The sequence below is a fragment of the Trichomycterus rosablanca genome, chromosome 14 (assembly GCF_030014385.1).
Source record: "Trichomycterus rosablanca isolate fTriRos1 chromosome 14, fTriRos1.hap1, whole genome shotgun sequence".
Taxonomy (NCBI): domain Eukaryota; kingdom Metazoa; phylum Chordata; class Actinopteri; order Siluriformes; family Trichomycteridae; genus Trichomycterus; species Trichomycterus rosablanca.
The window spans coordinates 7,802,506-7,817,598 of record NC_086001.1 but is presented as its reverse complement, the minus strand read 5'-3'; the positions used below and the strand labels follow the sequence as shown (position 1 = coordinate 7,817,598).

General features: G+C 41.7%; 1 protein-coding gene across 1 annotated transcript; it reads left to right on the top strand.

Moving 5' to 3' along the window:
• Window positions 1-226: 226 nt before the first annotated feature.
• On the top strand, window positions 227-14,929 carry LOC134326084 (serine/threonine-protein kinase ICK-like). The gene is made up of 14 exons (XM_063008288.1): window positions 227-357; window positions 1,449-1,697; window positions 2,582-2,636; window positions 4,110-4,231; window positions 4,325-4,404; window positions 7,228-7,360; window positions 7,895-8,066; window positions 8,253-8,420; window positions 8,582-8,842; window positions 9,531-9,730; window positions 9,869-10,011; window positions 10,622-10,735; window positions 12,055-12,159; window positions 13,335-14,929. Exons 2-14 carry the CDS (start codon window positions 1,597-1,599, stop codon window positions 13,496-13,498), a joined length of 1,818 nt encoding a protein of 605 aa, XP_062864358.1. The 5' UTR covers window positions 227-357; window positions 1,449-1,596; the 3' UTR covers window positions 13,499-14,929.
• Window positions 14,930-15,093: the final 164 nt, after the last annotated feature.

Genomic DNA, 15,093 nt, shown 5'->3' with positions numbered 1-15,093 from the left:
ACCTTCAAGTATGTAGGGTATAGGGACTAAGATATTATTTGGACACGGTGCCGTTTATGCATACATAACTGTTTTTATTTTTTCCCACCTGTTTTCAGACAAATCACAATCATCCTCTAGGATTGGTTAGTAGTGGTTATCTGTGCAATACGATTGGCTACTTTTAGTTATCCCCGGAGACTGAACGCAGGAGGCGGGACTTGTAAGAATATGGGTGGGAAGAAATAAACGCTATTACTATTTTATTGTATGACTCACGGATTGCTGTTACTGTTGTTACTCAATTTGAGGTTGTTTGTTGGTTTTAAATTCGTGAAGCTCGGACTGGATGCAATGATCACGCTTTAGACGCGACAGGTAAATATTCAGTTACAGTTATTAAAACATAGCAGATTGCATTAACGTTTGAAGATGCATAATTCATATAAATCAATCTCAGGGAAACAGAGGAGTTTTTACACTGATCTAACCTTATGACCACACCCTTTTGAAACAGCAGTGATTTTGATCACTGGATTATTTTGCAGATTAAAAATGGACAGGGAATCTGATGGAGGGGGAAAAAAAATCTGATTTCACAAGATGTTGATGATGATGATGTTGTTGTGTGTAGCATTAGCTTTAGCCTGCCGTTCCTTCCATGCTGCTGGTCGCTGTTAAATGTTAACACTGTTTTGTTCATTTGTATTTTTAAAAAAGCGTATTTATATCATGTACTTTTTGGTTTGTATAGATGTTGTCAAATTTTAGATCCGTAAAGAAAAGCTCTCCCTTACGGTACTGTAAGAAATTATTTTTCTGTGGGTTGCCAGATTGTGTACAAGTACATTGAAATGCATACATTTATTGTTCAGATTTTTGTTCTTGGCTAACAGAAGTAAAACCACGTGTGATATTTTGTTGGTGTGAACAATAAATCTAGCCCAGTATGATTAATTTGGAATACCGATTTATCTCCTGTTCAATAAATATGAAACCTTTATTCTGATGGGGTTGGTCTCATCCAGGGTGATTTTATCCAGGCCTTTATCTGCAGGTCATGATGAGCCACTGAACTGTTTAATAATGTAAAGTATCAGCTGTAGTCCTCACAGTCAATATATCCCCAGTTAACTGAACACCTTTTTGTACTGACCACTGTCTGGTAAATGAGCCACCAACATTAAACCAGGTATTAGTACTTTTCTTCAACCATGCTAAGGATCAGTTAGGAAAACTAAGATTATATAGCAAGCAAGCATGGATTGTGCTGTTGCAGCCTAGGAGGCAGCATTGATAAACATTGCTGCATTTTACAACAATCTACTCTAGTGGAATTTCTTTTTTGAAGTATAGAATACTGTATTTAATACATATTGGGGCTCAGTGCCCAGAATCTGGCAACCTTTTTTGAATGTGTGTTGTAGTATTGATTAACCACCTGTCCACTGACTTTATTAATCTTTTAGTTTGCAGGTGAAGGCTAAGACATAAACAGTATGATTCCCAGACCTGTCACCAGCTTCTGCTGTAACTGCAAAGTCTGGCTGCATTTAAGTGTTCAGCGGATGGGTGCAAGACGACACTGTGCATCATGCTGAGAGAAAATACAGAACCATGAACCGATACGCTGCCCTTCGGCAGCTTGGTGACGGGACCTATGGCTCTGTCACTCTTAGCCGCTGCCTGGAGTCTGGGGAGTTTGTTGCCATCAAGAAGTAAGTCAGCTGTTTTTTGTGTTGGTTGCAGTCAGAACAATTTGTGACTGTTCAGTGGGGCACCAGACAAGCCAATCATTTAGACCAAGACTATGCATGAGACCCAGAGTGTGACAAGTCGAACACTGAGACATAAACCACGGCAAGCCAAGTTCTGAGACATAGACCATTGCCAAATGACCATGACCGAAACCAGGATTCTTTGAGCTCTAAGACTCGCAGTACAACAGGACTCAGCCAAGAACTGAGACTCAAACCAAGCTTCTTCAAGCACTGAAGCCCAGACTAAGATTACCCAAGCAAAGATCTAAATTATGACCATTGGCCATGCACCAAACAAAGACGAACAGAGATTCTTTATGCACTGATATTCAGACCAACATATACTAAGCACCAAGACCAAGACTAGCCAAGCACAGAATCACAAAGACCTAGACCCTAACAAACTATGAACACAAATACTGACTAGCACCAAGACTCAAGGATACACCTATACAAGCACTGAGATTAAGACCAAGACTACGCAGTAAGATACAGTGCTTAGAATATTGAATACTGAATCTCAGACCAAGACCCTGTGAGCACCGAGACCCAGACTTTCCCCATGCCAAGTAAGAAGAGCTCCCCAAAACTATCCAAACAAGACGGATACCATGGCTGGCCAAGCACCCAGGTGTGGACAAAACACATACACCCCGAGCTAGACTGGCAATGTGCTGAGACCAAACCAAAGCTCGTCATTAAGAGGCCGTTAAGGGCAGTTTTGTGCTGTCAACTAGGTACGAGGATTTTGCCAAATCCTGAGCAGTTAGCCTGAATTTATAAATAATGAGATTTGAATAAAACTGATAGATGAAAATTTAATAATTGTATACATTTTGCAGAATGAAGAGGAAATTCTATTCCTGGGAGGAGTGCATAAATCTTAGAGAGGTCAAGGTAATGCTGTTGTCTTTATTACTACAAGAAAACAATTTCATCTTCAACATCATCTTGTGTTTCTCCTTTCATTCATGCCAAGAGTTTTTCAGCTCATCTCTTAGATTTTCTATAGGGTTTAGGTCAAATCACTGAGATGGCCATGACTAAAATCTTGATTCTGTGGCCAGGAAACCATTTTTGTTGTAATTCTGAGGTGTGCTTGGGATCACCGTCCACTGGAAAATCCAACCATGGCCGAGCAGAGATCCCTCTGGTGTTGGGTTAGCACATCAGATTGCTGCACCACCCCAGTGCCAAGCAAATGCTTTATGTAAGGTGAATTTGTAGGTGGAAATTTGCCTGGTGTTTTTTTTCACCTTTCTCTATAGAGTGTCTGTAGTATCCACTTCATCATAAAAATATTTTTTTTACAAATCAGTAATTGTTATTCTTTACTTTTGTTTGTTGCTCATTTATACCACTCATTTATATTGCCTCACTATGAAGAAAGTCTGTGACTTTTTTTGATTAGCATTTTTTAATCCTACCCTGCACTTAAGTATTCTACAAGACGGCTCATCAGATATACTGGAGAAATTGATTTCCAATAAATGGCAGTATGTACCTGTATTGCTCTTGGTGTAGTGGTGATGTGGTGAATGGAATAGAACAAAATAGAATGCCTTTATTTGTCATATATATCAATACAGGTGTACTGTACAACAAAATTTTTCTCATTTCCCAGCTCGTTTGGAAGCTGGGGTCAGAGCGCAGGGTCAGCCATTGTACGGTGCCCCTGGGGTAGAGAGGGTTAAGGGCCCAACAGTGGCTGAATAGCAGAACTGGGATTCGAACTTACAGTCTCATCCTTTCAGTTGACAGTCCAAGGCTCTACCTACTAGGTTACCACTGTCCCCACTACCACAGTATAATGCTGTAAAGCATAATTAAATACGGTTACATAAATGTAAAAAAAGTTTAATACCCCCAGTAACAACACCGCACTGTTGGCACATGTGATTCTCAATAAAAGTATGGAAAACCTCATAACTTAACATTCAAAGCCTAACACAAAACTATGTGTTTAAAATTAACGTTGCTGTTAGTTTAATGCAGTGACGCATGATTACAGTAGATAAAACCCTACAAATCTATCTGCATTTCCAGCATCCTCAGTTACTGAGCAGTTGTAGCCTAGCTAAGGTTAAGGTTCTGGGCTAGAAATCAGAAAGTTGCTGGTTCAAGCCCTTCCAGTACCAGCTTGAGCAAGGCCTTTAACCCTCAATTGCTTAGACTGTATACTGTCACAATTGTAAGTTGCTTTGGATACAAAAGCATCTGCTACATGCTGTAAATGTAAATGCATTACAACGTCCCAGGACCAGTTATGTATCTGAAATGTTTAGATTAGATGCCTTGTTGTGAATGTATTAGATCTTTTGTTGATCTAGATGGGTAATAAATGGATAAAACAATTTCCTTTACTCCCAGTCCCTGAAGAAACTCAACCATGCCAACGTGATCAAGTTAAAGGAGGTCATCCGGGAAGACGACCAGCTCTACTTTGTGTTTGAGTACATGAAGGAAAACCTCTACCAGCTAATGAAAGAAAGGTAACCAAGCATATGTGTTTTTTTTTTTATCACAAAAATTCACACAAAAACAACTTTCTCTTTTTTTTACTTGCTTTGCTTTTAATATTCCAGAACGCGTCTGTTTCCTGAGTCTGCAGTCAGAAATATCATGTTTCAGATTCTACAGGGACTTGCTTTCATTCACAAACATGGTAAGAGATATATATATATATATATATATATATATATATATATATACAGTGTATCACAAAAGTGAGTATACCCCTCACATTTCTGCAGATATTTAAGTATATCTTTTCATGGGACAACACTGACAAAATGACACTGACACAATGAAAAGTAGTCTGTGTGCAGCTTATATAACAGTGTAAATTTATTCTTCCCTCAAAATAACTCAATATACAGCCATTAATGTCTAAACCACCGGCAACAAAAGTGAGTACACCCCTAAGAGACTACACCCCTAAATGTCCAAATTGAGCACTGCTTGTCATTTTCCCTCCAAAATGTCATGTGATTTGTTAGTGTTACTAGGTCTCAGGTGTGCATAGGGAGCAGGTGTGTTCAATTTAGTAGTACAGCTCTCACACTCTCTCATACTGGTCACTGAAAGTTCCAACATGGCACCTCATGGCAAAGAACTCTCTGAGGATCTTAAAAGACGAATTGTTGCGCTACATGAAGATGGCCAAGGCTACAAGAAAATTGCCAACACCCTGAAACTGAGCTGCAGCACAGTGGCCAAGATCATCCAGCGTTTTAAAAGAGCAGGGTCCACTCAGAACAGACCTCGTGTTGGTCGTCCAAAGAAGCTGAGTGCACGTGCTCAGCGTCACATCCAACTGCTGTCTTTGAAAGATAGGCGCAGGAGTGCTGTCAGCATTGCTGCAGAGATTGAAAAGGTGGGGGGTCAGCCTGTCAGTGCTCAGACCATACGCCGCACACTACATCAAATTGGTCTGCATGGCTGTCACCCCAGAAGGAAGCCTCTTCTGAAGTCTCTACACAAGAAAGCCCGCAAACAGTTTGCTGAAGACATGTCAACAAAGGACATGGATTACTGGAACCATGTCCTATGGTCTGATGAGACCAAGATTAATTTGTTTGGTTCAGATGGTCTCAAGCATGTGTGGCGGCAATCAGGTGAGGAGTACAAAGATAAGTGTGTCATGCCTACAGTCAAGCATGGTGGTGGGAATGCCATGGTCTGGGGCTGCATGAGTGCAGCAGGTGTTGGGGAGTTACATTTCATTGAGGGACACATGAACTCCAATATGTACTGTGAAATACTGAAGCAGAGCATGATCCCCTCCCTCCGGAAACTAGGTCGCAGGGCAGTGTTCCAGCATGATAATGACCCCAAACACACCTCTAAGACGACCACTGCTTTATTGAAGAGGCTGAGGGTAAAGGTGATGGACTGGCCAAGCATGTCTCCAGACCTAAACCCAATAGAACATCTTTGGGGCATCCTCAAGCGGAAGGTGGAGGAGTGCAAAGTCTCGAATATTCGCCAGCTCCGTGATGTCGTCATGGAGGAGTGGAAAAGCATTCCAGTGGCAACCTGTGAAGCTCTGGTAAACTTCATGCCCAGGAGAGTTAAGGCAGTTCTGGGAAATAATGGTGGCCACACAAAATATTGACACTTCAGGAACTTTCACTAAGGGGTGTACTCACTTTTGTTGCTGGTGGTTTAGACATTAATGGCTGTATATTGAGTTATTTTGAGGGAAGAATAAATTTACACTGTTATATAAGCTGCACACAGACTACTTTTCATTGTGTCAAAGTGTCATTTTGTCAGTGTTGTCCCATGAAAAGATATACTTAAATATCTGCAGAAATGTGAGGGGTGTACTCACTTTTGTGATACACTGTATATGTATATATTTTGTTTATGCATTTTCCCCCGACTTTAGCTCGTCCAATTGCCTGATTGCGTCATGGTTCCTCTCCACTAATGCCGACCCCGGCTCTGATTGAGGAGAACGAACGAAGCTAAGCCATGCCCTCTCCGACACGTGGGCAGCAGCCGTATGCATCTTGTCACCTACACTTGACGAGTGCATATGCAGATCAGCACTGTGTACGCAGAGACACACCCTGATCAGCGCAGTCTTTCCTCGTCTCTGTGCAGGCGCCATCAATCTCCCAGCAGAGGTTGTAGTTGCATTAGTTACAAGGAGACCCTATCTGGCTTAATATCCCACCCCTATAACAGGCCAATCGTTGTTCATGTGGCTGCTCAGCCCAGTCGGCAGGCAGAGCTGATGACTCGATACGATGTATTCGAGATCCCAGCTCTGGTGTTCTAGCGTGTGTTTTTACCGCCGCGCCACCTGAGCGGCCTATGGTAAGACACTTTTAAGTGTGTGAGTTGCGTGACATAAGTCTCAGATAAAACCCCAGAGATCAAAAGGTGAATTCAAGCATGTAGCTTTAGGATGCCACCTTTACAACTTTTTTGTCATTTTTTTGGCACGGCTTCCCCAGTCATGTGAATGTGCACAACTGTTGTTATCGTAAAGTACACATTTCTGGGAACAGTTACAACTCAGCCTCTAAGCTATAGGTTATTTATCCTCAGGGCAACAAGGGTCATGCAGGTCATAGAACAGGAGTACTTAGGCACATATAGCATACCATTCATTTGTTTTTTGCCCCCAGAACCATCACTAGCACAAAAACATAAAGGGACATAAAGGGTTGGATTTATGTAGCCGTGCTGTTAATGCGAGCCTTAAATTACCATGTTAATTCCCAAACACATGCCTAAGAGCTGCTTAGAACCTTCTATTGTGTTAATATTTGTGTTGATTCCATTCCACCACGTTAGTTTAAAATTCACCCCCTGTTTAGAGAACCTGGTAGACACACCTATAGCTAATCCAGTAACATTTTCCGTTTTTCCTGGAATATGTGGGAAAATCGAACTAAAACCGCTGATCTCTCAATTAAAATAAAAAAGTGCTTAGAATTAATTGTGGTTTTGACTTTTGCATTTCTTCTTGTAGGTTTTTTCCATAGAGATTTGAAGCCAGAGAATCTTTTGTGCATGGGGCCAGAGCTTGTGAAAATTGCTGACTTTGGACTAGCTCGAGAGATCCGATCTCGTCCTCCTTATACTGAATACGTGTCAACCAGATGGTACGTCTTTATCTTTGTTTTCAGAAATCACTTTGGATAACAGTTAGATTCTGCTTACTGTGTTTTACTGTGAAAACAGCAGGCTGATCATTTAATAGAACGTATAATGTTGCTATACAGGGCAGATCATCACATCTGTATTGGGGCATTATTGTGCACTGAAAATGAATTTAAGGTTCTTCTTGGTAACAGTAGTACAGTTATTATAAGATGATAAACCTTGACCTTTTTTTTATTGGGACATGACGCGTAGTTTTTCCTCCTATTGGGCGACTGGTGGCTCAGTGGGTAGCACTGTCGCCTCACAGCAAGAAGGTCCTGGGTTTGATTCCCAGATGGAGCAGTCCAGGTCCCTTCTATGTGGCGTTTGCATGTTTTCCCCGTGTCTGTGTGGGTTTCCTCTGGAAGCTCCGGTTTCCTTCCACAGTCCTACCTGTCCTGTCATGAATGTAACTGAAGTGTGTAAAACACGATGCTAAAATCCTAATAAATAAATACATTTATAATAAATAAATATGGTTTTGTTGTTTGTAGGTACAGAGCTCCAGAGGTTCTCCTCAAGTCCATCAACTACAGCTCTCCTATAGACCAGTGGGCTGTTGGCTGCGTTATGGCTGAGCTCTACACGCTCAGACCCCTCTTTCCTGGCTCCAGTGAGGTGGACACCATCTTTAAGATCTGCCAAGTTTTGGGAACGCCAAAAAAAGTAATAAGCATAATAAGTCTTTCATCTCTCAAATTACCAATTTTTTTTAATACATAGTCATAGTTTTGCATCTCTACCAGCCTCCACTCCTTTGGAAGGGCTTTTTACAAGATTTTGAAGTGTGTGTGCTTATTTAGTGATGTCATGCACTGATATTCCAGTTTGGTTTGTTTCTGGGTCTTTTAGAATGACTGGCCTGAAGGATGTCAGCTAGCTGCTTCCATGCATTTCCGCTGGCCACAGTGTGTGCCCACCAGCCTGGCCAGTCTGATCCCCAATGCCAGTTCTGAAGCCATACAGCTAATGAAAGACATGTTGCAGTGGGACCATAAAAAAAGACCAGCAGCCAGCCAGGTAATGCTCTCTTCAAACACTTTACCAGTGTGTCTATTACCATCATGACGTTTGATTGTTGGCACTAGTTTGTATATCTTTGTATGACTTATTTCGTTTGAATTAAGTCCTTGGTGACCATTTCCATTATCTAAACTCTGCTCATGCTGTTGTGATTCTAGGCTTTGCGCTACCCCTATTTCCATGTGGGTCAGGTGTTCGGTGCATCGCAACAGATTCAGGACAAGGGACAAACACATCCTGCCCAGCTCAGACCTGCACCTCCTTCACAGACCCCATCCCTCACCTTCCCAGAGCCCATCCTTCAACCACATCCACCCATTCAGGAGCTGCCTAAAAGAACAGCAAGGGCAGCGGCAGAGACAGACCGAGCTCCTCAGAGTCGCTTTCCTCAGATACATGACAAAGGATTGCAGAGCAAGGTGAGAGAAGTGGCTGACTCTGGGCTTTAGTTGTGTCTTATTTAGTTTGCTGATGGTTATATTTATTTCCACCAAGCATGTTTTATAATGCTGCTGGTTCAGTGGTAAGTTGTAGCTTAGTGGTTAAAGTGCTGGATTAGTAAGCTCTTCAGGTTGAATCTCAGCTCTGCTATTGGCCAGGAAATTGCCTACACAGATCGGATGTGTCTAAGGGAGGTCAGGCTCAATGGATTCCTTATTACTGCTGCAGTTACGGCTTCTGCCGACTGGTCGACAGCGTCTGCACAGACGTGGAATAATGGAGAGCAGTGCCTAACTCTTCATGCCTCTGGAAGGTGAAAAGAAGTGGTTGCGTACTGCACGCATGTCAGAGGGGACCTGTGTTGGGTATGGTCCTTCTCAGGAAGGGTGGATTATGAGAAAAAGGCAGACCAATGCACTATGCATAGTGTAAACTGTAGTGAAATTGTTATAGACTGTCTCTTATCACAAAATATATGTAGAGTACAAAAGATATACAAGCCTAGATATAATTCAACAGACATGTACAATGTGTGGGTGTGTGCTATCTGTGCAAATGAACAAGATGTAGTACAGTGTTAATAAATCATATAAATATGTCAGGTGTGTTTTGTGTATGTAATCAAGGACTTGTGTTTTTTAATGTCTTAAATTCTCTTTTAATTAGCACTCAAATCCAGAAGCTGAAAATGCACATTCACTAAAGCCTAAGGGAGGCCGTCGGAGATGGGGCCACGTGCCTGGGGTATCGAAGGGGGACGAGTGGGATGATTATGAGGCCTCGGACACTGCAACCACCACCCTGACAACCAAACCCAGTCACATTACCAAGGAGAGACGGAGTCATGGAGAAAACAGTCTAAACAGGTTTATACCTATCTTTTATGAATTTTATGAATTATACCATACTAATAATTAATTCATATCAATTACTGGTGCATTGTGTCAGGAGCCTCAAACATTTTTGTTCATCCCGCCATTCTTATAAACGACTACATGCCGTAGGTCAGGAAACGTCTTGGATTTCAGCCTCTCCAATGTCAGGAGCGATGGAGTCAGAAATATGAATAAAGTCAGTCCCTTTCAAGAACCTTCGAGAACAGCCTCCGCCAAACAGCATTACTTGAAGCAATCAAGATATTTACCAGGTAACTACACCTTTCACAGCAGCGGAATAACTAATGACATTGACAAAATGTAGTTGTTATACACCGATCAGGCATCACATTATGACCACCTCCTTGTTTCTACACTGTCCATTTTATCAGCTCCACTTACCATATAGAAGCACTTTGTAGTTCTACAATTACTGACTGTAGTCCATCTGTTTCTCTACATACTTTTTTTAACCTGCTTTCACCCTGTTCATCAATGGTCAGGACCCCCACAGGACCACCACAGAGTAGGTGGTGAGTTGTGGATCATTCTCAGCCCTGCAGTGACACTGACATGGTGGTGGTGTGTGAGTGTGTGTTGTGCTGGAGTCCATCTGCAGCAGCGTTGAAGCACTTTATAGCGCTGATGGACATGTCAGTGTCACTGCAGTGCTGAGAATCATCCACCACCTAAATAATACCTGCTCTGTGGTGGTCCTGTGGGGGTCCTGACCATTGAAGAACAGGGTAAAAGCAGGCTACAAAGTGCTTCTATATGGTAAGTGGAGCTGATGAAATGGACATTGTGTGTACAAACAAGGAGGTGGTTTTAATGTTATGGGTGATCGGTGTATGTTAAGTGATTTGTGTCTCCATGTGAAAGGGTTAAACCCAAAGAAGAACGTCGTAGCTAATGCCACAAAGGACTTCAGTGGAAACTTGTGGGGGAGCAGCAACGTACCTGTCGGAGGGACACTTCCTTCACGGGGCAGCCATGGTGAGATACAATTCTTTGTAATGTTGTGGTACATAATGTCTCTTTACACTGCACAGGATACAGCCACCTGATCAGAGGCTTTTTTGGCATCCCATTCCAAAACTGTAGGAATTTCTGTATGTTTCTTGTAGAAAGTCTATCCCTAGGATTGTAAAGGTTTGTGTGATGGAATTTGTGCTGATTCAGTCAAAAGAGCATTTATGAGCATGTGCACTGATCTTGGATGAGAAGACCTGGCTCAGAACCAATGTGGGCTTGAGGTCTGGGCTCTGTGCACGCCACTGGAGTTTCTCTATATCAAACTCATAGACCTCACTTTGTGCAAGGGGCATGGTCAAGCTAGAATGGGAAAGAGCCTTCCCTTAATTGTTGGCACTAAATTGAAAGTATATAATTTGGCTTGCTTGCACCGTGTATATGGAAATTTAAGGAATAATGGAAAGCAGTTGCCAGGTTGGCAGCAGAAATTTGATCGACTAAATTGTTCGTACTGTGCCATCCCGTGCCAGTTGTACTCTATGGTACAGTCCATTGTACTGCTAGTGTTTGGAGATATCATGGCTGTATACATGCCGTATTTTTGGTTCAGGTAGTTTTGACTGTGGTTTATTACATTACATTACTTTTATTTGGGGTGGCACAATGGTTAAGTGGGTAGCACTGTCACCTCACAGCAAGAAGGTCTTGGGTTCGATCCCCAGGTGGGGCTGTCCAGGTCCTTTCTGTGTGGAGTTTGCTTGTTCTCCCCGTGTCGGCCTGAGTTTTCTACGGGTGCTTCGGTTTCCTCCCACAGTCCAAAAACATGCAAGTGAGGTGAATTGGAGATACTAAATTGTCCACGACTGTGTTCGATATAACCTTGAGAACTGATGAATCTTGTGTAATGAGCAGCAGATGTCACTACCGTACCTGTCATGAATGTAACCAAAGTGTAAAATCAGAATAAACAAACAAACATTACATTTATTTTTATTTTTTTCTTTGTTTCTTTTAATGAAACTGCTTCATGTTGGACAGGGCACCAATCAATCGCAGGGCTTCGGCCACGCCCCAACCTTTTCTCAGTCATAGCCAATCATGTCTGTATAGCCGCCTGACTGAACCCGGTTCTTAGTGGTGGTGGGCTTGCATAATAGACCATTGCACCACCCCAGCGCTCTTTATTTTATATTAATATATTAAATTAAATAATTAACATTATTGGCTGTACTAAGCCTGTAATAGAAATTTCAAAGCTGGCATTAGAAAGGCCATAAATGTGCTTTGTTTTGTAAAAGATGTTTGACGTTTACACATGACAAATCCTGAATATGTTACAGGTGCACGTGTTGGTGGATATGTGCCATCAGTTTATAATAAAGACAGTGGTTTAGGTTCAGCTGGCCAAAGAGTGCACCTTGCACCAATCGATTCTACACTGTCAAGTAAGTTGCATCACTGGCTTTTTCAGTCCTTGCATGTATACTTTATCTAAAACAAGCTTCTTTAAAATAGTAAACTGTTATTTACATCATCTGTTTTAGTCTCTGTGTCCATATAAATAGGACTAGTTTGACTACACCTATTCAAAAGTACACAGAACAGTCAAGAGAGAAAACCCAAACTGTCACCTCTGGCTAGGAGGAAATTTGTCTGGAGGGTCAGATGTAATACAAAATTCAAAACAAAACAGGTCAACCAGAAACTAGAATCTGTCGGAACATAGGTGGCACCATTGAGTAAGCTTAAATCGCCATGGGGTTAGAGGCTGCCATGCTAAAAAGAATCCCCTGTTCTAGAACTGGCAACGTAAACCTCACATCGAACTCGACTGAACTGTGCTGCCTTTGCATTACTGTCAGCTGTTATCTACACCATGCTTTTATTTGTTACTTAAATACATGCTGTATCTTTAAAATTTTCCTTTTAAAACTTTTAAACTTCTGTCAGGTAATATCTATGTATTAAAACGTAACGTAATATATAAGAACTTCGATTTAACGGACCTCCATTTAACAGACTGTAAAATCTGGAAGACCAAACATCCGGTCTGATTGTTTAAAATTCCCCACTAGAGGCATCGGAGGCCAGTAGTTCAATAATTGTCAACTAGCGGCGCATGTCTCTCTGTTTACATGAGTGATAGACTTTAGTTTGTCGGAAGGCTCGCTTTGTTTTCGTCTTTTGTTTTGTTTATGCTTAATTTTTGCATGTTCTAGTGCTTAGTTATGCACCAGGATTTCTCCAGTAGCCACCAGCACAGCAGTGCTTCAGACTCAGAATAATAGTATCGTATAGAGCCCCCAATGTATGATCACGGCAGAAAAAAACATCAATGTAAATGAAATTTCTCCCCAGTAGTACAGTACACCAATTTTAATATTTATTTGCAGGTTTTACATTACATATTATGTTTATGTGCATGTAATATGTGCATCTTTAGCAGTTTCGTGGACCTTAGTGCTGTGTTTTCGTATATTTTCACACTCCCTGGAAAAAAACCTTGCTGTTTCGGACCATTGCCGTTTACGGACCAGTGCTCCCCCCCTTTTAATTCGTTAAATCAAGGTTCCACTGTATTAACATTTACTTAATTCTCTAACCTTTTCAATCTTCATAGATTATGCAACATGGAAATCCGGCAGGTCAAGTAGTCACATGGGCATGTCATCCTATGTGCCTTCTCCAACCAATAGCACACCGGGCTTTCGGCCTCAACCTCCACCTCCACCACAGCCGGTGCATCGACGCACGGACTGGTCAGCCAAGTACGGCCATCGCTGAGACGTTTGCAACAAAGACACTGAGTTAAAGTCCTCTACTTTTATTGTATCTGCTTAACTACTAAATATTTCTATACTGGATTTCTTACACAGCAATAATCTGCTACATTCCTCTGTCTGGATGGTCAGTGTTCAATTTTATGAAATAATTCTGCAAAATATGCACAAGAAATCTTAAGGGTTGTCTTTGTGTACCTGCTGCAAGATTTTGTCCTGCAAATCTTTGAAGAGTATGCATTAATTTCTGACATTTCACTTAAGTTTGCGGTGTTTTGTATTTGTTTCTTGTTTGTGCATGTACGCTGTTGACACCTGACCATGAGCTTTAACATCCTATTAATATAGTCACCCCCTTCATTCCAAAACAGCAATTATGAGGTCAGGTATCGATCTTGGATTGCAATCAATGTCCAAATTCATCTCAAAGGTGTTAAGCTCTGAGCAGGCCACACCAAATTCACTCAACCATGTCTTTATGGACCTTGCTTGGTCATTTTAAACCAGAGTGGCTAAGTGGTCTTCCCCAAACTGTTGCCGCAAAAACGTAATGTTATTTCTACTCACGCTGACCATGAAGAGCTGCAAAGTATCACGTGACCCTTTCCGACACTTGAGCAGTTGCTGGCTGATTCTTTTTGCCTGCCAGCGGTGGACATCCCCCAGAGAGAAGCATAGCATAACTCTCCCTATGTGGGTATGAGAATCATCTCCTACTTGTGCAGGCACCTTGAGCAGACAGGAGAGGTTGCATTTGCTCTGGAAACAAGTACCATCCCACCTTTCTTAGACACGACCAACTGCAACTCCCTTTGTCGTCTGCACCACTACTACGCTGACCATAAAGAGCCACACGTAAGAACAATAAAGAGTATCACGTGGCTGGCTGATTCTTTTCGCCTGCCAGCGGTGGACATCCCCCAGAGAGAAGCATGGCGTAACTCTCTGTATGGGGGTATTTCAATCATCTACCACTTGTGCAGGCACCTTGAGCAGACAGGAGAGGTTGCATTTGCTTTGGTAATAAGCTCCATCCCACCTTCCTTGGACACGTCCAGGTCAATAACATTACTGAGATTAGAACTTGGTTTGTGTGCTAGAGTTACATACTGTTACATACAGACCGTTACGCCACCCAAGTGCCCCAAAACTATATATTTTTTTTGTGTAGTAGGGGTGTCCATGTGTTTTTTGGCCCTATAGTGTATATTTTTGCCAATTCTTTTCAATCTGTTTGTTTTAAAATGCTTTTTTACAACTTTAAAGTGTTCTGTACTGTTAAAGATCCTAAAAATGTTCTGTATATTATGCAGTGTTAATTATTACTGAAATGTTTGTTCTCATTTGTCTGTTGGTTGTTGACATGCTTGTGTTACTACTTCAACCCTATTCTGAGGTGTAATACTTTGCACAATAAAATGGTTGTTTTTAAAAAGTGTGTTTTGTTACTAGAGAATTTTACACATTTAATTGCACTGTGTTGGACAACCAATGGGCACATGTAGTTTTGCAATTTACCATGTATGCAGGTCGGAGGAAACTGGGGGAACTGCATCCGCATGGACATGTCGCTGTGAAAAATGCCATAAACAGTAAGTA